At 43.3% G+C, this 24,135-nt stretch overlaps 1 protein-coding gene across 1 annotated transcript in view; it reads left to right on the forward strand.

The window, feature by feature from the left end:
• IQGAP1 (IQ motif containing GTPase activating protein 1) overlaps positions 1–12,315 on the forward strand; it is a 103,378-nt gene extending 91,063 nt beyond the window's left edge. The window contains exons 34-38 of the mRNA XM_030317324.2: positions 982–1,194; positions 2,151–2,317; positions 3,838–3,960; positions 7,967–8,075; positions 10,000–12,315. Coding sequence (XP_030173184.1) covers positions 982–1,194; positions 2,151–2,317; positions 3,838–3,960; positions 7,967–8,075; positions 10,000–10,113 — 726 coding nt within the window. The 3' untranslated portion in view covers positions 10,114–12,315. The remainder of the gene's footprint in view (positions 1–981; positions 1,195–2,150; positions 2,318–3,837; positions 3,961–7,966; positions 8,076–9,999) is intronic.
• Positions 12,316–24,135: the final 11,820 nt, after the last annotated feature.

The following is a 24,135-nucleotide window of genomic DNA, read 5'->3' on the forward strand; positions in this document are numbered from 1 at the left end:
TCTTCACGTTGTGTGATGCGGGGTGGTCTTGACGTTAGCAAAAAAGGGCATACCCGGAGAGGGGATCGCTCCAGTTTGGGAGGAATTACAAGCCATTCCAAACGTGAGCGTCCTGGCACAAACAGTTCAAAATGCAGCACCAGAACCTTAGCCACAAAGATGTGGGATCCGTAGCATAGGGACGGTCACTCAAGTATTGAGGATGAACAGTCACAGAGAAACTACCAGGGGTCACTTAGAGGTACCAAACTTGTGCCCGGGGCAAGGAGAGAACGTGGAGGGTACAAGCAAGGCGATAGCTAAGAAAAGGCACTGGATTCGGAGGAGGGGTGGCGAATTGGCCATGAGGGCAGAGCTGTAGAGCCACACTGCAAGGAGCTAGAGAAGGAGGAAGACACCAAAAGAATGGGCCAGCAGTGTGAGCCATGTCAGGCAGGGACGTAATGGGCAAACGCTAAATGTCAACTGGGAAAGAAGAATCATCGGAAGGACTGCTCCAGATACTGGCATCCGTAGCATGCTTGAAAGCGAAAGGAAGCCTTCAGCGTGATCCAGCCTGGTCAAGGTGGCAAAAAGAGTCGGCAAGAATTTACCAAACGCTGGTGTTGCACGGGTGTGTTTTTAACATTCACCAATGAACGAAGCTGTGTTTCAAGTCAAATTCAGTGGCTCCCATGTCTCAGAATGTGATAGGAAAAAAACGAGGGATCTTGTAGCCACTCGGAGCCCAATCTCCTAACCATATGTGAGAATCCAGGGAAGAAGCGCTACGAGACCGTGTGACTGCATCGACGCGATCTCTTCTAGGTGTGCTCTGTGCAGGTTCTCTGTCAGTTGTCAGAGGGCAAGTTTGTTCCCTCCGTTTCCAGAATGGAGTTTCAGGGCTATGTAAATTCAGGTGTGGATATGCTGTATAAATTCAGGTTTGGGATTAGTGTGGTAAACGTGCCAGCAACTTCTTTTTCTTCTCTGTATCTGTAGGAAGCAGAACATCAGAGGGCCATGCAGAGACGCGCTATTCGTGATGCCAAGACTCCTGACAAGATGAAAAAGTCACAATTTGTAAAGGAAGACAGCAACCTCACTCTTCAGGAGAAGAAGGAGAAGATCCAGTCAGGTTTGAAGAAGCTAACGGAGCTTGGGACGGTGGACCCGAAGAACAGATATCAGGAGCTGATCAACGACATTGCCAGGGTACTGCTTGTGGGGGCAGTGATGGGCTGGCCGTGGACAAAGCTGTCTAGGGAGCTTGTGAAGAGACAGCAGATGTTCAGATGACAATATGCCTTCAGGGCACAGGCAGATTAGTGTCCTCTCCGCTGGGGAATTGGTTCTGAGTTTCCCAACATGAGGACCTTGCTGCCCTTTGATGATTTACTCCATGGCCTAAATCAAAAGGGAGAAGGCCCTAACTAGAGCTGCCTGTGTGTTAATTTGTCTTTGGCCTTAAAGAATTCCTCCAGATCTTTTTAATGATTACTATGAAATATAAATTCACATCACGTTGGTCATGCAATTCTTGATTTGTGTGAATCTTCACAAGTAAGGGGCTCTGGTGTGGGCTGAGAGCGTAGGTGTTTGCTGCTGGTAGAAATACCATGCACATCGGGGAGCTTGATCATTGACACGGTAAAATTATCTTTTCTTCCGTCTCCTGCCAACATACTTAAGAGGTTTAAGTCAGCTTCACAGGTAAGTTCTAAGAATGTGGAAGTCTGTAAAAGTAACACATCTCCCAGGCACCTGGGTGGCTCAGTCGGTAAAGTGTCCAACTCTTGATTTCACCTCAGGTCATGATCTCGCAGTTCATGAGTTCGAGCCTCGCATTGGGCTCTGTGCTAACAGTGAGGAGTCTGGTTAGGATTTTCTCTTTTCCTCTCGCTCTCTGCCCCTCCCCTGCTCATACACACATGGACATTCTCTCCCTCTCTCTCTCAAAATAAATAAACTTAAAAAAGTAACACGTTTCCGTACCTCTAGGTACGGGAGAAAAAAATTGACGGGATCTGAATTTCTTTGCTAATTTTTGAACTTCAGTTGCTTCCTGTTAAAGCGTGGTCATGCAAAGTGGGGTTAAGCCCTAGTGTGGATGACTCAAGAAGAATACGATACTGGTCATTATTGTCCTAACTTTAACAACTGTGTCTTAGGATATTCGGAACCAGCGGAGGTATCGACAGAGGAGGAAGGCCGAGCTGGTGAAATTACAGCAAACATACGCTGCCCTGAACTCGAAGGCCACTTTCTATGGAGAGCAGGTGGATTACTACAAAAGCTATATCAAAACCTGCTTGGATAACTTGGCCAGCAAGGGCAAGTGAGTATGTTTTGTAAAGAATCAACGTCCGTGGGGAAGGAAGGAGAGGCAACTCGAGTGACCTTGGAAGTTTTTACTTTAAAACACGCTGGGTCTATTTATTGCTCTCATTCTTTTATCTTGTTTCTAATTGTTGGCATGATTTCCTAGATCCATTTGTTGTTGTGTGATGTAAATAAATAACGTAGGGGGTATTTCAAGGATGCTTGCTTCTAAGCATCCCTTGTTCCAAAATATCTTCGTGGCCCTAGAAATGAAAGAATCGTGGAAGGAGTTTAGTTACTGCTCCCCAAACCTGCATGTGCCTTCAGATCACTCAAGGAATATGATGGACATTTTGATCCTCTGGTCTCTCTCTACACCTCTTGGGGACAGGATCCCAGACCCCAGCTTTTTTCCCAGCTGCCAGGGAGGATCTGATGCAGCCTTCCTGGCGCGGCCACAGCCAGATCATGCCCATTTTATAGGGAGGGAAACTGAGAACCCAGAGGCGTGAGGTGGTAGTTGCAGGCTCTATCTGTAGGGTTGGTTTACTTTGTACTTCTCACTCTTCAGTGTAAGAATTTTCAAACCTAAGAAAGGTTGAGTGAACAGAACAGTAAACACACACCCTTCACCCAGATTGACCTGTTTTTAACATTTTGCCACACCAGCCTCCCTTCTCTGGCTTGCTTACTCTTCTCCCTGCCCTCTGGCTGTCTCTTTCTTCTTTCCCTCCCTGGAAGACCGAGGTGAGGCAGGGCTGATGTGCTGGGGTGAAAATCAGACCCACCTGACCCAGCTTGCAAAGTTGGCTCTTGTGACCTTTGGACATGTCCCCATCGTTCTTCAAGCACTTACTGACTTTCTATTGTACAGTTGTAATTTCTATACGTGTTGTAGTTCCTTCCATAGCAGTTACTCCCTTTTGTGCCGGTACCAGCGTTCCTGCCCATTTCTTGAGACCCTTCCTTTGGGAGTCCCAAATCCCTGGTTCTCATATAGATCTCTATTCTTCCCTCACTTACTTTTGAAAATCCCTTTTATCTTGATTGTCCCGATCAAGAAAAGGTCTTAAGGTCTGTTTCTTTCTCCTTGTTCCCACTCCTCTGTATTTGCTACACTGGTTTTAAAGTCTTTATAAAATTACTTATTCTGAGATATGTTTATTTTTTCCCTGCACAGCTGAGGGCCTTACAGGAACTCCTTTGGGGTTCAGTACAGTTCCTTTAGGCTAACGTTAGAGTGCTTCACACTTGTATGTACTGAGGTGTTGAGAGGAACCTAGACAGATGACACGGCCTGTCAAATTTACATGGGTTTTCAAATACAGGTAAATTAAAGGCCAAAGCAATTTAGTGATGTTTCCACTGTTTTGCAAAAATATTACTCAGGCTAATCCTAACACTTACTGGCCATTTTAGAATCCGTATGTTACTTAGGCTAGTGTAGGGGAAGTCTGTTTTCTGGCCTCCAATCCATGAATTACCAACAGACTTGTAGCTACTGAGAGAAAGTGACGTGATGTGATTTTTTTGCAGGGTCTCCAAGAAGCCTGGGGAAATGAAAGGAAAGAAGAGTAAAAAGATTTCTCTGAAATACACAGCAGCCAGACTGCATGAAAAAGGAGTCCTTCTGGAAATTGAGGACCTGCAAGTGAACCAGTGAGTATTTTTTACTCTGTTCTGTATCTTGATTTTGTCTCTACATTGATCACATCTGATTCCCTTTATTTCTGGATGGTTGTTTTCATATCTTCTATTTACTTATATATCTATTTGGGTGCAGCATTCCCAATGCTCAGAGTTAATTTGTCTGTCAGAGAAGGGAAAGTGTTACTTCTCCTTTGTTGTGGAATATTTGCCCCAAGCCATGTTTGCACCTACTTTTGTTAGCCCCATCTTAATTTTTTTGCTCTTTACCTTTTTTCTTTTCTTTTTTTTTTAAATGTTTACTTATTCATTTTGGGAAGGGGGATCCCCAAGCAGGCTCCGCACCGTCAGCACAGAGCCCGACGTGGGGCTGAATCCCATGAACTGTGAGATCACGACCCGAGCCAAAATCAAGAACCCGATGCTTAACCAACAGTCCCCCAGACACCCCAATTTTTCTTCTTTAAAGCAGGAAAACATTTTGTATTTCTCCTGTGTCTAAACCAAGAATAAATAAGAACAAGAAGAGGAGTTTACTCTATTCCACCTGAGGCTAGGAATCAGGGCCTTCCCCTCATTCTCCTTCCTGGGAAGGGCCAGCTTGCTTTGTACAAGGTTCCTGGATCTGGCCTGGCTGTCATTAGCAGGCATTTATGGAGTACCTGTTCAGTCAGCCCTGTGGCCGTACATAGCTGAGCTTTCTGATTTTGTGTCTGTTAAAACAATAACAACTTTGTTTAAAAAGAAACATTTTTCTGATCCTAAGGTGATATGTATTCATTATTGAACTTCGGAAATTGCTAAAGCATAAAGAAGAAGAAAAAAAAGCATTTATCATTTCACAAGCCAAAGATAGCCACTGAAATAATTACTGTATGTTCTGTGCCTCTGTTCACAGCAGATTATCTAACTTCCCGCTTATTTATCTACCTATTATTTTTTTAACGTATGTTGTGAAAATAGTCACATATCCAACTTTTTTCTCATTATATTTTGAGAAATTTTCATTCTTTGAAAGCATCCTTTTTAATGGCCACACAATGTTTCATATTGTAGTTGAAATTTAACCATTCACCTGTACGACATTTAAGTTGATTTTACTTTTTACGTTATTACACTTGCGGTATGTTTTTCTTTATATGTAAATCTTTGGTTTTACCTCTAATTATTTTTTTATGATAGATGTCTAAAAATGGAATTTCTGGTCAAAGTATTAAAATTATTAAGTTATTATTATAAAAAGTACAAGACCTAAACTTTACCATCGTAACCGTTTTTAAGTGTGTAGTTCGGTAGTGTTAAGTATGTTCATGTTGCTGTACAACAGCTATCCAGAACCTTTTCATCTTACCAGACTGAGACTGTACCCACTGGACAACAGCTCTCCATTTCCCCCTCCCCCAGCCCAGGACAACCACCCTTCTACTCCCTGTTTTCATGTATTCGATGCCTCCAGGCATCTCATATAAGCCATTGTCTTTTCGTAACTGGCTTGTTTCACTTAGCTCAGTGACCTCATGGTTCATCCATGTTGTGGCGTGTGACAGATTTCTTTTTAAGGCTGAATAAAATTCCACTGTACATATACGCACCGCATTCTGTTTATACGTCCGTCGGGGGACTTGTGGGCTGCTTCCACCTCTTGGCTACTGCGAACAATGCTGCTGTGAACATAGAAGTGTAAACGTCTCTTTGGGATCCTGCTCTCCGTTCTTTTGAATCTATACCCCGAAGCAGGATTGCTGGATCGCATGGTAGTTTTAAGTTTTTGAAGAACTGCCATACAATTTTCCATAGCAGATGAAAAAATTTATATATATATACATGTATGTATATATGTATATCGCCAAAGAATCTGCAGTAGTGTCAGAAATGTATATGGAAGCGCTTACTTGCCTATTTCTTTGCCATTATTGAGTAGTAAAGTAATTTTCAATGTTTTTGAATTCAGTAGTTAAAAGATAGTATCTGATTTTATTTTATTTTTTAATTTTTTAAAACATTTATTTTTGAGAGAGAGAGAGCATGAGTAGGGGAGGGACAGAGAGACAGACAGATGGACAGATTCCAAAGCAGGCTCCAGGGTCTAAGCTGTCAGCACATAGCCTTGCGGGGCTCGAACCCACGAACCATGAGATCATAACCTGAGCTGAAGTCGGACGCTTAACCGACTGAGCCACCCAGGCGCCCCCCGATTTTAATTTTTTATTTTTATTTTTTTATTTTTTTCAACGTTTATTTATTTTTGGGACAGAGAGAGACAGAGCATGAATGGGGGAGGGGCAGAGAGAGAGGGAGACACAGAATCGGAAACAGGCTCCAGGCTCTGAGCCATCAGCCCAGAGCCTGATGCGGGGCTCGAACTCCCGGACCGCGAGATCGTGACCTGGCTGAAGTCGGACGCTTAACTGACTGCGCCACCCAGGCGCCCCCGATTTTAATTTTTTAAAGAGAGCTTTTTTTGAGAGAGAGCGTGTACACAAGCAGGGGAGAGGCAGAGAGAGAGACAGACAGACAGACACACTCCTAAGCAGCCTCCGTGCCTAGCAGAGCCCAACTTGGGGCTGGATCCCACAACCCTGGGATCATGACCTGAGCTGAAATCAAGAGTTGGACGCTCAATTGACTGAGTCACCAGGCGCCCCTAGTACTCATTTTAAAACTTGACATTTCTGGGGCGCCTGGGTGGCTCAGTTGGTTAAGCATCTGACTTCGGCTCAGGTCATGATCTCACGGTCCGTGAGTTCGAGCCCCGCGTGGGGCTCTGTGCTGACAGCTTGGAGCTTGGAGCCCGCTTCGGATTCTGTGTCTCTGTCTCTCTCTGCCCCTCCCCCATCCATGCTCTGTCTCTCTCTGTCTCAAAAATAAATAAACATTAAAAAAAATTAAAAAAAAAAAAACAAAACTTGACATTTCTTAGAGTCTAGTTGAGTGTGTGTGTGTGTGTGTGTGTGTGTGTGTGTGTGTGTGAATCGTGGCTTATTTGTATTTTCTCTGGTCGCTTTTCAGTTGGGGACCTTGGTGTTTTTGAGGTTTTTTATGTGAGCACTTTATGCACCTTTCAAGTTTGTCTCACATTTATTGTCTTTTTTTTTTGTCATTATTTTCTACTGTTCAAATGCCAGCCATTTTTTTGCCTGCCTTCTTTTCAATTTGCTATGATAGGCTTGGAAACCAAATAACAAAGCAAACTGGCTAAAATAAAATTGTTTATCACATGAAGTACCTTTAAGGAATGACCCCAGAGGACCTCCTGTCGAGTAAGATGTGCACGTTCTAGTGTGTGGATTTCATGACCTCTCTTACAGCTTCTCCGTGGCCTGTTTTGCATCATTCATGATTCTTGGCTCTGTTCCTAGTAGATGGGTTTGCTTCATAGTTGAGTTCTAGAAATCTGGGCTGATGTACTTTGATCACCCAGGGAACAACACATTCCCGCCTTCTTCCACTGCCATAAAATTTCTGGGCATGTAACATGTTGAGAGTGAGTGACACCTTAAGTAAGTGACACACTTTCAGCAGTAGCAGGTGTATCTGTGGTAACACTCGGTTCATTTATATCTATAGCACCTGTCATGGTTCTTTTTGTCCTGACCCCTTTTTCTTACATACTTGTAATCCTCAAACATGCCTGCATTGATACACACACCTTTCATCCCTCTCCTTCCAGGCCAGTTTTCTGTTAATTATCCTTATACCGTTAGATTTCAGCAGTGGCCACAGCGAAGGCCAAGAATTCCTATGACATCATGCCTTCAGAGGCCATCGTGGCATTCCTCAGTGGTTCCTCTTCTGTGGTGTGCGAGGGCTGCAGGGAGAGATTGCCGGCTTCTCCCCAGGTCTCTGAGCAGGTGGCCCGTAGAGTAGCAGCCCTGCGGTCCTCCACCCGCAGGAGTACTTGGACCTTTATGCTATACCCCTTTTCACTCTTGAAGATTGTCACTCTCCTTTCTACATTTCATGGAATACTGTTCCCGAGAACGTAAAAATATACCCTTACGATGTTATGTTTCAACAGGTTTAAAAATGTTATCTTTGAAATCAGTCCAACAGAAGAAGTGGGAGACTTTGAGGTGAAAGCCAAGTTCATGGGCGTTCAAATGGAGACGTTTATGCTACATTACCAGGTGGGTGTGCGCCCGGCAGAACCGAGAACTCTGTAGGTGAGGTGGTTGTGCTCTCGTCGAGGCAGGGAACCCGTGTGGGGACGGCCGTGCACTGCAGCACTGAGCTGGGCTCCACACGGGAGGGAAGGAGCCCAGGGGCCCTGTGCTCTGGTGCCCCTGGTCTGTAGTCCCCAGAAAGGTCTGGCGGGTACATACATCTCCCAAAAGCTTTTACCTCAAGCTTCTATTTGTGTTGCCACTAAATCCAACTGGTACCTTGACCTTGAACAAAATGCTTAAGTGTTGATAGTAGAAAATTATAAGCCTACTCAGTAGCTTGAAATCTTTTCTCTCATTTTGACTTGATACAGGTGCTTACATGTGTATTTCTGACAAGGCATGTGTAAATTAGATCTTTGTAAACTGAATCCCATTTTAAGTTCGGAAAGAACTTTGCAGTGAATCATTTTATAACATAATTTTACCTAATTTTTATGTTGAAATATCTCCAGTTTTTACGCGTGAGAAAAGCACCAGGCGCCACGAGGCCTCCTGGGCGCCGCCCTGAGTCCCGCAGCTTTGTGTGTGTCCCGGTCGGTTCCGGCCCCTTCCCTCCTCCCGCCGCCCGCTGCTGCGCTCCGTCGGCCTGGCAGGCGCCATCTCTGCACGCGCTGACCCTGCGTCCGCTCCTTTATTCCCCGTCATTTACACGAGTGGGGGCGGGGGGGCTTTCACATGTGTTCCCACCTCCGAGCCGCAGCAGCCCCAGCCGGTTCCTCCTCCGCCTCCATCGCCCGTAGAGATGCCTCCGTTGACTCGGTCGGCTCTTATCTCCCACCCCCCAAACTGCGAGCTCCCCAAGGGCCCGTAGCGTGTCTTTGTTTCCTTCTCAATGCTGAGAGGCCCTCCGAACACGTTAGCTGAACAGAAGTGCGAGGGTCCTGTGAGGCACGCGCTCTGGTGCTTACACAAACGAACATCCTGTTGTGCCTTCAGTCTCACCAGACCTGTGCGCGCCTCAGGTAGCGCGTTCACCCGCGCACATTCACAAAGTATAGAGTGAGTGCTGGGTGCGAGGTGCCACGCCGGGTGGGTGACGCACCAGGGCCTTCGTTCTCATGGAGCCGCTAGGATTTTTCCAAAAGATGAGTACGTTGATCTTTTGGGCGCTTCCGAGCTCTTTGACTCTTGCTTTCTCATCACCTCTGTTCTGAAGTTTATGGGCAAGACCCCTCAGGTTTCCTAAATTTGCTCTGGACGGAGGAGGGTGCTGGAAAAAGGGGCTTTGCACTCAGATCTGCCTCACTCCGACCAACTCTGTACTGTGGGCGAATCATTGAGCATCTCTGAGCCTCATCTTTAAACTCCGGATAATCACACCTATAGGATTTTTATCAGGACTTAAAAAGACATTAACGTGTTTACGTGATGATGAGCGCATAGTAGGCACAGTGCACATTTTGCCCTTTTCCCTCTTGCCTTCAGAATATAAAAGCTTTCTCATGTGAAATAGAAATTAGGACTCTACCATTGAGATGACATTGGTGGCCTTACCTTGTTTTCAATGATTATTTTATCAGAGACTGAAATGCCTTCACCCTCTCCAGGTGACCCATCGCTTAGACAAACTAGAGACACGTTATTGTAACTTTGAAAGAAGTATGTGTGATCAATGAGCCTGCTGCTTTTTCTTTCCATGTTTTGTGTGTTTGGATATGAACCACACGAGTTCTTACCTCCAGTTGTACCAGAAAGTTCTGTTGACCCGTGTGCCCTGTTCCTCGAGCTCTTGGGGTGGTTGTGCAGTGGACAGGCCCGTCGTGGGGCACTTCTTTCTCTCACCATTTCACACCTGTCATTCCTCATTCCTTCTGGATCCCTCCCTGCGCCGTGGCGTTTCTTGTTCCACAGACTTGATTAACTGTCAGAGTGTTTTTCCAAACAGGACCTGCTGCAGCTACAGTACGAGGGCGTTGCGGTCATGAAATTATTTAATAGAGCTAAAGTAAATGTCAACCTCCTGATCTTCCTTCTCAACAAAAAGTTCTACGGGAAGTAACCAGTCGTTGCCGCCAGCCCAGAGGGAGGAAGGGAGAAGCTCCTCACGGCCGCCTTCCTCGGGTCCTTCTTCACTCAGTGGAAGCAGAGGCCAGCCCTCAACAAAGCCTCAACTCGATGCGCTCCCGACACCGCGTTTTTAGCTCTTCTCGCTCTCGTGGGACGCCTGCTGCCCATTTTTCATAGTGAAATTGTATTTCAGGCTTAGTCTGACCCTCCTGTTCCTTCATTTTCCTCTGTCACGTAGGAAAGAGTGGAACCCCCGCTAAAATCTCTCTCCATCGCTACGGTCCTCGAGGCTGCATTGCTATATCGTAAGCTTTGGTGTTTGTCTGAATCAGCAACAGGGTTGGTGGGATTTGATTTCTTGTTATTTGGAAGCGGGAGCATCAGCGCTGGTGATACACATGCTTATAAGGCAGGCACACAAGTAAGATGTCAGGTCATCTAGAATTAGTAGGTTGTCGTTTAACGGTGAAGTTCCTTTACATTTATTTCCATCCCGACGGTCACGTGGAAGGACACAGGGGCTCACTGGTCCTCCTGTTGTTGTCCTGTGTGTGCAAGAGCTAACAAAAGTCACTGTTCTATGTTGAAAGGAAAGTTTCTAGCAAAGAGGAGATACGGTTTTTAAATTTCACCATTAAATTGGAGCAGTGCTGTTGGCATAGCTCTCTCATCGGTGGATGGGACACTCCCACTGATAAAACCCAGCTCTCTAGGCAAATTCACAGTGCTCTGCGGTGCCCGCTCGACTCTGCTGGTGCACAGAGGTGGGCTCCGTTCTGGAAGGCATCCGTTCTGTCCCTATGGCCAAGGGATGGGCGAGCCCTAGCGTAGAATGTAATTGTCTTCAAAACTGTTTTCTATCTTGAGTGCCTTATTAAAGTGTAGATTTATTTCTTAAAATGTGGGTGATAGGAATTTTGAAGATTTATATAATGCTTTAAAAGCCTTTAGAATACTGTAAGAGAAGGGTTTTTTTAAAAATTGGCTTATCTGTATATCTGAACTCTTAAAACTTATAGCTAAAACACTAGGATTTATCTACAGGGTTGCAGGGAGATAATCCTGCTTTAGACAGACTGAGTCAAAAACGAAACCAACCAACTGATGTTAACTGGGTATTAACATCTTCTTCCCATTTCTTTCTCTTGTCCTGCTGCCCACACTGTGCCTTTATTTTAAGAGCTCCCGTTTTCTGGGTTTAGTCAGAAATAATTCAATTCTAAACGTTGAATTTAGGAAACTTTGGTTATCAGATAAAATGTCATATACTTAAAGCAACAACAACAACAAATCGTTTATCCGGGAAAATATATTAGAAATCATGCTACTACACCTCCATTTACCCCGATGTTTTGGTTCAGTATTCTTTTATCATAAAACATAAAGTTTAACAAAATAAACTTACATGAGAAAATTTTCTGCTGTATATTGAAAGCCAATAAACTGTTTCGTTAATAACAAATTATGTGATGTGTCCCTGTTACAAATGGAAGCGTTGGAGATGTGTTTTTCACGGGAGACTGTTTACCCAGTCAGGCCCACCGTTGTGCAAATCTAAGTCGTCCGAGTCTCCGCACACTGCAGGCGGGGGAGAGGTGCCGTGGCCGGAGACTCCACACCAGCCTGACCTTGTTTTCTACTGTATTCTGGAAGATCAGTTTTTAGGAGACCTTCTCCTCAGGTCAAAAGCAGATACTATTACAAGTAACGTCACCTCAAAAACTGGGACCAAAGTGTCAAGTCTTTTACCTTAAGAGGATGCCCATCCCAAATGCTTGTTGGGCCTCAAAGGCCACATGCATGACAGACCGCGAGCAAAGTTTACAACTCCCGTGATGAAATACGATGTGTCAACTATTCGTAAGGATTACAGGGCCCTTGATGCAACTTCTAATGCAAAATGGCACAAAATGCACTTGCAGATTTTGCTGGTGGCCGTGTGTAGAATTACGGTTACAACAGCATCGAGAGTGCCCCGGCTGAACTCAAGTCAGGCTCTGAAACCTTGTAGCTCTTCGTATTTCTACTTATTAGCTGTGGCGCTCACTGCCCTGTCCCTCCTCCTCCCACCTTGTCTTCCACCGGCTGTCGTGACATTTATCATGAATTTACTTCCAACGATTTGGACTGCCCATCAGATTGCTGCACACAATTGCCTTTGTATCTCTGTATGAAATAAAAGGTCATTTGTTCATGTTTGTGTTTATTTTTCTCAGTTTCATTGTTAGTAGTTCCTGTTCGACAGCGTTGACTAGAGCAAGATGTAATGATTGAAAACCACCACGGTCTCTCTGGGGGAGCCAACCCAGGTTATCTATCAGATATCTTTCAGAATTATCTGAAAGTGGTGTTTAACATGGGAGTTGAGCCTTTTTAAAGTAATAACTGCTTACAGTGGCCTGGACCTGAGGAGATCTGGGGGCGGGGAGAACACACAGTGTACCGCCTCTGATTGGCTGACGCTCAGAATCACTGGAGCCTTTGCCACTATCCTGTGAACCCGGCACACCGGGTGTGGGCACGCAGTCACAGGAGACCCCTCAGGGGCCTTCTCTGCTCCATCTGAGTGCCAGAGGGGACTGGGGGAAGTCGCGTCCGGACAAAGTAAATAGCAAAAGGGGAATCACTTAAAAATACAAATATGTATATACGCATCCTGTTGTGTTTATAAACTGTGGCCAGACTCTATTGGGAAATTAGGGACTAGGAAAGAAGAGGAAAAACAGAACCATTCTCCAGTAAACCAGTGAAAAATGGGAGATGATGGCGTGAGGGGTACGGTGATGCCAGAGCAGGGCTCCCCAGCCAGCAGCCTCCGGGGGCGCCCTGAGCCTCCACTGTCTCAGCCTCTGTCCTTGAAACAACTTCGGCTCTACCGTCCTCCTGCAAAGAAACCAAGGGAGCTAGGTGCTTATCAAGACATAAGATGTTAAGGAAACCACACAAAGGGAAATAATAGGAAGGGAAGCGGGTACCCCAAGCGACACAGGTAGACGGCGCGTGTCCCCGGAGGCCTCTGCAAACCCACGAAGAATTTGGCACAGCTGCATCCCTCTGCAAATTTCAAACTTGACAGTTCCTTTTTTTTTTTTTAATGTTTAAATTACGAAGTGTATAATTGCCAACATACTGTGAGTTTCAAGATAAAAATTACTTTGCTTTTAAACCTATAGAACAGAACCCCCGATCCTTTTTTTTTTTTTTTACACTCAGTGCTCACCACAGTGAGTGTGGTCACATCTGTCACCATACCCTATTACAATCTGTTCCCCACGCTGTACTTTCCGTCTCCATGACTGACTCTAGCAAGTTTGTACCTCTTAATCCCCTTCATTTTACCCACCCTCCCGCCACCAATCTGTTCCCTGTAAAAGTCTGATTTTTTTCTTTTCTTTATTCATTTGTTTTCTTTAGACTTCACATGAGTAAAATCATAAGGTATTGGTCTTTCTCTGATTTATTTCACTTAGCATAATACCCTGTAGGTCCATCCATCTTGTCTCAAATGGCAAGGTGTCATTCTTTTTATGGCTGAGTAATATTCCATTGTATATACACAGTATCTTCTTTATCCATTCGGTGGACACTTGGGTTGCTTCCATAGCTTGGGTATTGAAATAATGCTGAATAATTGAATAATGAATTCTGGGTTCTCTATTCTGTTTCATTGATCTATGTGTCTATTTTTGTCCCCCTATCCATTTTTTAAACTTTTTTTAAAAGTTTATTTTTGAGAGAGAGAATGGGGGAAGGGCAGAGAGGGGGACAGAGGATCTGAAGCAGGCTCTGCACTGACAGCAGAGAGCCCAATGTGGGGCTCAGACTCATCATGACCTGAGCCAAAGTCAGATGTTTAACTGACTGAGCCACCCAGGTGCCCCCCCATCCATTTTTAAAGGTACAAAAAAAAGTTTAATTTTTTTTATGTCTATTTTTGAGAGAGAGCGAGCGAGTGAGGAGGAGGAGAGAGAGGGGGAGACAGAAAATCTGAATCAGGCTCCAGGCTCTGAGCTGTCAGCACAGAGCCCGCTGACATGAATTCATGAACTCATGAGGGGCTCGAACTCATGAACCATGAGATCATGACCTGACCTCCTTGTCAATTCAGACCTTCCACGTTTTTCCTCTTTAGACTCATGTTTCCATTGCACTTCCCTCAGATTTTTATCGTAACATTTAAAGCATAAGTCTTTTTATTCTGTCACAATTATCTAAAAAAATAAAAATGTGTTTTATCTAAGGCTGTTAATGCAATCCAGGAAAATGTTTTGTCATTATAGTTCTTGTTAGTGTATATTCGATCCAAGTCATGTATTGTCTGGACTGTTGTAAAAGTAAGATATTTGAAATGCACTTCTTAGATAAATGAAGAATTAAAAAAAAAGTTTTTTTTAACGTTTATTCATTTTTGAGAGACAGAGACAGAGCATGAGCAGGAAAGGGACAGAGAGAGAGAGAGGGACACACAGAATCCAAAATGGGCTCCAGGCTCCGAGCCGTCAGCACAGAGCCTGATGCGGGGCTCGAACCCACAAACTGCAAGATCATGACCTGAGCTGAAGTCGGACGCTCAACCGACTGAGCCACCCAGATGCTCCTAAATGAAGAATTTTTTAATGAAAGTTTAAGAAACTTATGGATAAATGTTACTACTTGTCAGAATGAGATAGAGGTCATGACCAATTCTCTTCCTATTTTTTATTTTTATAAATGTAAGCTCTGAGACTCTTTGCTGTCATAATAAGCATATGAAAATGGAAGGTGTTTTGTTACAGTGATGTTATCTATTTGGGGGTACTCCTTAGTTTATCCTAAGAGTCTCAATGATTTGTAATAGATAATTAGAACATGATTAGGTCTTCCAATTTTGTTAAAAGCCAAAAAATTTTACCTGGTGTGGAAAAGAATTTAATATTCAGTCATGAGACACATCATCCACTTTCTCCAGACTTGGGAAGTAGACAAGGAGCTTTACTAAGACTTTTTAATAACTATGAATTAAACTCTTAACCTTTTGACTTAGAGACAACTTATTTAACCTAATATGCTAAAGATGCTTGGGGAAAATGGAAGTATTTTAATTCTCCTTTACACTATAATTTTTTAAACTTTTTATTAGGGGCGCCTGGGTGGCTCAATTGGTTAAGCATCCAACTTCCACTCAGGTCATGATCTCATGGTTCATGAATTCGAGCCCCATGTCCAGCTCTGTGCTGACAGCTCAGAGCCGGGAGCCTGCTTCAGATTCTCTGTCTCCCACTCTCTCTCCCCCTCTCCTCTCTCTCTCTCTCTCTCTCTCTCTCTCTCAAAAATAAACATTAAAAAAATTAAACTTTTTTTGGGCACAAAAACAGATCAGTAGAACAGAACAGAAAACCCAGAAATGGACCCACAAACATATGGCCAACTAATCTTTGACAAAGCAGGAAAGAATATCCAATGGAATAAAGACAGTCTCTTCAGCAAGTGGTGCTGGGAAACTGGACAGCGACATGCAGAAGAATGAACCTGGACCACTTTCTTACACCAGACACAAAAATAAACTCAAAATAGATGAAAGAACTCAATGTAAGATGGGAAGCCATCAAAATCCTCTAGGAGAAAGCAGCCAAAAACCTCATTGACCTCAGCCGCAGCAACTTCTTAACTCAACACGTTTCTGGAAGCAAGGGAAACAAAAGCAAAAATGAAATACTGGGACCTCATCAAAATAAAAAGCTTCTGCACAGAGAAGGAAACAATCAGCAAAACTGAAAGGTAACTGACAGAATGGGAGAAGATATTTGCAAATGACATCAGTTAAAGGGTTAGTATCCAAAATCTGCAAAGAACTTATCAAACTCAACACCCAAAATACAAATAATCCAGTGAAGAAATGGGCAAAAGACATGAATAGACACTTCTCCAAAGAAGACATCCAGATGGCCAACCGACACATGAAAAAATGCTCCACATGACTCATCAGGGAAATACAAATCAAAACTGCAATGAGATACCACGTCACACCTTTCAGAATGGCTAACATGAACAACTCAGGCAACAACAGATGTTGGTGAGGATGCGGAGAAAGAGGATCTCTTTTTGCACTGCTGGTGGGAATGCATGCTGGTGCAGCCAGTCTGGAAAACCGTATGGAGGTTCCTCAGAAAATTAAAAATAGAACTACCCTACGACCCAGCAATTGCACTGCTAGGTATTTATCCAAGGGATACAGGTGTGCTGTTTCTAAGGGGCACATGCACCCCAATGTTTATATAGCAGCACTATCGACAATAGCCAAAGTTTGGAAAGAGCCCAAATGTCCATCAATGGATGAACGGATAAAGAAAATGTGGTGTGTGTGTATGTATATATATATATATATATATATATATATATATATACACATACACACAATGGAGTATTACTCAGCAATCAAAAAGAATGAAATCTTGCCATTTGCAACTACGTAGATGGAACTGGAGGGTATTATGCTAAGTGAAATTAGAGAAAGACAAAAATCATAAGGCTTCACTCATATGAGGACTTTAAGATACAAAACAGATGAACATAAGGGAAGAGAAGGAAAAATAATGTAAAAACAAGAAGGGGGACCAAACATAAGAAACTCTTAAATGCAGAGAACAAACTGAGGGTTACTGGAGGGGTTATGGGAGGGGGATGGGCTAAATGGGTAAGGGGCATTAAGGAATCTGCTCCTGAAATAGTTGCACTATATGCTAACTAACTTGGATGTAGATGAAAAAAAAAATTAAATTAAACTTTTTTTTATTAGGGAAAAGTAACATACAAAGAGGGAATAGTATAATGAACTCCAATGTGTCCCCTAGGTAGCCTCAATGATTGTCCACATGTAGTCAAACCGTTTTCTTCTCTAACCTCCCCCTAAATTCCCCTGGGGTTATTTAAATCCCAGATACAGCATCATTTCAACCACAAAATACTTCAGTATGTATCTCCACATACATACATAGTAGGTATCTCTAACATATCTCTAACATATTGTTTCTAATTAGGGAGCCATTGTGTCTGCAGGAGACATTTGGCAATATTTGGAGATATTTTTTGTCCTAACTAAGGGGATGCTACTGGCATTTATTGGGTAGATGCCAGGGATCCCGACTAATATCTTAACAATGCACAGGACAGCTTCCCTCAACAAAGAATTATCCAGTCCAAAATGTCAATAGTACCGGGGTGAGAAATCTCAATCTTTACATGTAAGGACTTTTGAAAAAAATCCCCAAACCATTATCATACTTAAATAATTTAAAAAATCAGACATGGAATGCTTCCGTTTCCCCATCTTGTACTTGCTCAAATAGTTCATATGTTTGAATCAGGTGCCTAACAATGTATACATATTACATTTACTTGACAAGTCTTTTAAATCTTTCATCTATAAATTCTCTCTTTTCATTTTTGAGACACAGAGAGAGACAGACCATGAGCGGGGGAGGGGCAGAGAGAGAGGGAGACACAGAATCCGAAGCAGGCTCCAGGCTCTGAGCTGTCAGCACAGAGCCCAACTTGGTGCTCAAACTTGTGAACCACGAGATCATGACCTGAGCCAAAGTTGGACCTTAACCAACTGAGCCACCCAAGTGCCCCTGAAGTAGTTACTTTTAAGAGAACATTTCCTGGGGCACCTGGGTGGCTCAGTTGGTTATGCATCCAGCTCTTGGTTTTGGCTCAGGTCCTAGATCTCAAGGTCATGATCTCTCCTGGTCGTGAGTTCCGCCCGGCCTCAGGCTCTGTACTGACAGTGCACAGCTCGCCTGGGATTCTCTCTCTATCCCTCTCTCCCTGTTTGTCTCCCCCTGGCACGTGTGCTCTCTCTCTCTCTCTCTCTCAAAATAAATAAACTTTAAAAAAAGAGAACATTTCCTGAGTTCATAACAAGTTTTTAAATAAAACGCTTTATATATATATACAACCTTCTGAAAGGGAAAAATTAGTGCCCTGATTAGTAGCATTTGCCAATTCCGTGGGGTCAGTGCTTCCCCATCACTGGTTTCAAGCTTGTTGACACTGGTCACTGAACGCAGACTTTGGAAGAGAGGCTGACCTCAGTTCTAATGAGCTAGGACTAAACCACCAATCTTATTCCAGGAATAATTGGGAGTAGTTATGGATTTTAAGAAGAATGGGAAATATTCAGATGTGGACTTGAGACCCACGGAGGAGGAATGGGGCTAAGGAGGTAAGACTCAAGACAGCGTGGGCGAGGTATGTTTCGTGTGGCCCTGCAGACCCATTCTCCGCCCTCACTTTCCTCTGTGCCCTGGGAAGCTGGCCACGTGGTCTGGGGCACTGTTTCCCTCCAGCTTCTGCTTGTGTTTGGCCCACAGCGGGCATCCCAAGGAGATTGGAGGTCTGGGGGAAGGCAGGGTTAGTTAGGACTTCTTCTTCCGGGTTACCACCAGGGCCTGCCTCTCCCTACCAAAGGCCAAACACCCCCCCTCTGCCCTCGGCAGTAAGCAATCCCTCCCCAGGGCCCTTAGGGCACAGAGTGCTAATGGTTCCTGCTCTAAATAGCAGCAGGGGAGCCTGATCCCTAAACCCTGCCCGCTGTCTTTATTAACTTTTCTCCAAATTACCAGTTTGCGTGTGCCATCTGTTTCCTGCTGGGACCCTGATACACAAGTGGACCAATTAAGGCCTCAATCAGCGAGAGATTGGGTGACCTGAATTGGATAATGAGCGTTAGTATGGACAGATGTGAGTGAATTCTGGGGATAGTTAGGAAGTAGAGGTGACTTACTGGCTGTCGGGCACATGAACCCTGTGGGACGGGGCCAGGCAGCCCTCCGCCTGAGTTATTCACCATCAGGAGTGTTGGGGAATGGGGAAGCACTGTGTTCCATCATCCCACCGGGCGGGCAAGTCACAACAGACGTCGGCGATATATCAAAACCACGGGAAACCTGCTTAACTTCTTGTTACCGAGCTCCCCGCAATGTATTTGACGTCGCAATCCGACCCCTTACGTTGCAGGAAACTTCTGTGAAACTCATGTTCCTTGGGCCACACTCTGAAACGCTAAGCTTTTAAGAACTAGTAAATATTACTTAGGAAACAAAAAAAGCAAAGACGTGCATTTGTATCTCACGTTTGCTAAGGAGTTTTAGATTCCATTCTACATCTCAAGTTTGGTAAAATTATTGCTTGAACATCGTTGACCTTAAATTGTACATATTGATTCTCTATTTTGCCCCAAATTGTCTAGGAAATAACTCTGATATGAGTATGTAAGCATGTGTACTTGAGAAAGATTGTACTTATTCATAGCCACTGGCCTTTGCCTCTGGAGAAACACATTCCCAATTCCAGATGCAGAGATCTGGAGGGTGAAGGAAAAATCTGGAGGAAGGTGTTGAACAGACACATAATAGAAAGGATGACACGATAGGAGTTGAAGGGTCACTCCTCTTATAAAAAAGCCAGCTAAGAAAGAATGAGCTTTGGAAAACAGAGCTGGTGCTCAAACACCTGTTTCCATGAAAAGAAACATATTCCTTGGAAAAATGGCTGATTCTGGGGCTGAGCAGAGAAGTGCTAAATAAGCCTAGGTCATCTGGCTGTGTCCAGAAGAAAAACAACAACGACAACTAAAAAATGGATGGGGACATGTTAAAAGGACACAGAAGCCAGCTTGAAGGTCAAATCTGGGATAATTTAAGTACAAAAATAGTAACAGTAATGGATCATATCCTATTGGATAAAGTGAGAATTCATGAGCCCATTCTAAGATAAACAAATAGGGAAAGGGCAAGAATCATCAATGGAGGCTAAAACTAGTGGGTGCAAGTTGGATAGTGAGGTATTTATCTATTCTCAAAGTCTCTCCCTTCAAGAGTCTTATTGATTACAGAGGGAAAAATTAAACTTGACAGTGGAGGAAACTGGCAGACCCCACCTTCATCAAATGATCCAAGCTTAACATCAGTAATGGGACAACTTGACATCATCTGCCTCCTGATGGACAAATTGAGAAGAACACAACATTGTCCCTGTGGTATTCCTGCCAAAAATGCATAATCTGAAACAAACCATGAGAACATACAAGATGAACCCTAATTAACGGACATTCTACACAATAATGGACTCGTCACTTCAAAAATTTCCAAAGTCATGAAAGACATAAAAATTGAACAACTGTTCCAGATGAAAGATGCCAAGAAACATAACTGAATATAGGGAATGATCTTAGATTTCCATTTGCCATAAAGAATATTACTGGGAGGGGAACCTGGGTGGCTCAGTCAATTAAGCATCTGACTCTTGGTTTCAGCTTCGAGCCCCATATCTGGCTCGGTGCTGATAATGTGGGGTCTGATTGGGATTCTCTCTCCCCCCCACCACATAAATAAATAAACTTTAAAAAATAAATAAACTTATAAAAAGGAATATTAGTGGGTAGTTGGTAAGCATTCCAATAAATCTGTAGATCAGATAACAGTACTATATCGATGTCAATTTCCTGATGTTGATAATGACACTGTGATTATGTAAGAGAATATCCTTGTTTTTGTGAAATAAACAGTGAAGTATTTAGGGATAAAGGGGCACATACCAACTTACTCTCAAATGGTTTAGAAAAAACTATAGAGAGAGAAAGAAATGATAAAGTAAGTGCAGAAAAATACTTAGAGGATCTGGGTAAAGAATATATGAGTTTTTTTTAATTTTATTAAGTAATCTCTGCAGCCAAGATGGGGCTCAAGCTCACAACCCCAAGACCAAGAGTCGCATGCTCTACTGACTGAGCTAGCGGGCGCCCTAAGAATTCTTTATTTTATTGCAATTTTTTTTCTTTCTTTCTTTCTTTCTTTCTTTCTTTCTTTTTCTTTCTTTCTTTCTTTCTTTCTTTCTTTCTTTCTTTCTTTCTTTCTTTCTTTCTTTCTTTCTTTCTTTCTTTCTTTATAATGTTTGTTCATTTTTGAGAGAGGGTGAGATAGAGGCATGAGCAGGAGAGGAGCAGAGAGAGAGGGAGTTGCAGAATCCAAAGCAGGCTCCAGGCTCTGAGCTGTCCACACAGAGCCTGATGTGGGGCTCGAACTCACGGACCACGAGATCATGACCTGAGCCAAAGTCGGACGCTCAATTGACTGAGCCACCCAGATGCCCCTATTGCAACTTAAAAAAAAAAAAAAGTTTATTTATTTTGAGAGAGAGATCACGCATGAGCAGGGGAGGGGGGCAAAGAGAGGGAGAGAGAGAATCCCAAGCAGGCTTTGCACTGACAGTGCAGAGCCTGATGTGGGGCTCAAACCCATTAACCATGAGATCACCACCTGAGCTGAAACCAAGAGTCGGATGCCTCACCGAGTGGGCCACCCAGGCGCCCCTGCAACTTTTTTATAAATCTGAAATTATGTAAAATATAAAAAGTTTTAAAGAAATGAGGATCTTTACGTGCATCAGGAATGATTTTGGCTGCAAGAAAGGAAAGCTGACGTCTAGTGATTTCAACAAATTTATTTCACATAAATCCAGAGGAAAACTAGGTGCTGGTTAAGCTATCCAACAATGGCAAAGTTGTTTTTTGTCTTTCTGAATGCTGAATTTGTTCTTATGCTTTCTCTTTCCATGGTTGCAAGATGGCTCCAGAGATCCAGGCATCACCTCTGTGTTCAAAGTATATAGAAAAAGGGGTTAGCCGTGGCTAAATGTGTTCCTAGTATCTGAAAACCCAAAGTTTACCTATAAGCTTTCCTCGAGGTTTGCCCTTACGTCTCAATAACCAAACTGGACATGTTGCTGACCCCCCAGATGAGGGAGGCTGGGAGGGGGGATCTGCCGCCCTGGTCTCTGCAATAGAAGATTGGAGGGAATGTTTGCCAAACTCAGAAGTTGAATGCTTTCAATTTGCAGACTACAGACCATATTAATTCTTGGACCCATCCTATGATTCCATTCTTAACGGCAGCATTTCTTAAGGTTTGACCCCCAAACCACCTGTAACAGAATCATTTGTTACAAAGGCAGAATCCTGGGCTACAGTCCAGTGTGTAAAAGTCATAATCTCTGGGGATGGGATATAGGAATATAAATTTTAAACAGACACCTGGGTTCCAACAAAGTCATAGACAAAGGCAAACGGAAAATAGTAACATACCTAGAAATACTGGGTAAAACATAACAAAATCTGTAATGCATACTTGAACTCACAAGAAAAGAAAATTCTCAAGTGACTAAAATAGTAAGCATGTGGTTATCTCTTCCAGCAATCTAGGAGTTTCGAGTTTAAAAAAAAATCCACACTTTATTCAGATTTCCCCAGTTTTTCCCTATTATCCTTTTTCTGATCCAGGACTTCACATGACATTTAGTTATCACATCACCTTAGGATCTTCTTGGCTGTGAAAATGGGAGTTTCAGTTTTTAATGCCCAGAGAGTCCCAAGCCAGGACCCTTAGGTCCTCAGGTATGTTGGGAGAAGCAGTCTTCCTGAGCATTCTCGGACATTCTGGTTGGTCATGCCACAAATGCAAACCTCTGATCCTTCTTTACTGGGCATTTCTCAGGGATGTGTTTGCAGCAAGCAACTCTGAGAGATCAAGTAATGCCTTCTTCCGGCACAAAGAACAGGCTCGTTCTATTGTAACAGAACCCACTGTATGTGCATCACCCAGTGGGACTTGATGGGTAAGGAGAATTGACACAAAAATGATGCTCATGCTGCTTGCTGTGTGGTGTCTCTCACCCAGGAATCTCATGCCTGCTGCCAGAATCCATGAAACAGTAACAGATTACTGCATTAGCTTGTAAGCAGGGTAAAATTTCAGCCCAAAAGAGTGAAATCTATCCACTGGCAAAGTTAACAAAGAAGTTTGGCTATTTCTGGCTGGGCTCCAGGGGAAAACAATCCCCTTAAGAAACCAAAAACTTGGATCTATATGGGCTTAGGGTCTGCATTTATAGTATCCATGTAATGAAATCCCCATGTCTAGTAACTGATTCTCCTATAGCTCATGGAACAAAGCAAAACTACATTTCAGTCATATCCCCACTCCCCAGGATTCCCACAGGAAAAAAATAAAGCCCCCTAAAGATGAAAGCATAGCTAAAAACTTTAGGAAACAATTCATCATAAGCAAGAGCGAGTGGATACAACAAATAGAATCAGAGGTCCCCACACTTGTGCTAATAGAACTACATGCTGAAAGAGAATATCAAACTAGTATAAAGGCATGAAAGAAGGAATAAAAAATAAGAAAAGAACAGACTCTAAATAAAGATCAGCCAGATTTGAAAAGATTAGATGGGAAAACATAGTTCTTAAAGAAGATAAAACTCAATAGACAGGTTAAGCAGCAGGTTAGACAGAGCTGAAGAGAGGAGTTAATAAAGTGGAAGATAGATCTAAGGAAATTACCCAGAATGTAGCACAGAAATAGAGTGGGAAAATATGAAAGGGAGGTAAAAAGATATGAAAAATAGAATGAGAAAGTTTGATATGCATCTAACTGAACTTCGAGAGGGAAAGAATAGAGAATATAGAGAAGAAGCAGTGTTAGAAGAGATTTTTAGAAAAATTTCTAGAACATTTGAAAGGTGTGTAGCAGAGTCTTCCAGTTGTTCTTCAGTATATGTTCTCCCCTCATCTAATGCTATGGTCCTTGGAGTGAGGTCCCAGAGCAGGCAGCATCAGCATCACCTGATAGCTTGTTAGAAATGCACATTCTCAGCCCTATCCAAGATCTACTGAATCATACATTCAAAAGTGGGGCTCAGGAATCTGTGTTTTAATAAGCTCTTCAGTGATTCTGATGAATGCTAGTTTGAGATCCACTGTTCCATTATAATAGATTCCTGATTTTTAGCTGGGCAAATGGCTTTCTTGTATTTAGGTGTGGCCATGTAAGTTCTGTTCAATGGGATGGATATAAAAAGAAGTTAATGTAGCAGCCTCTGAGAACCTGCCTCAAGAGACACAGTGCATATGCCCTTTTCCCCATTCTCGCGTTCCTCTATCTTGTTCTTAGAATGTTGGTGCCACCATCTTGCA

This window comes from Lynx canadensis, chromosome B3, assembly GCF_007474595.2.
Source record: "Lynx canadensis isolate LIC74 chromosome B3, mLynCan4.pri.v2, whole genome shotgun sequence".
NCBI lineage: Eukaryota > Metazoa > Chordata > Mammalia > Carnivora > Felidae > Lynx > Lynx canadensis.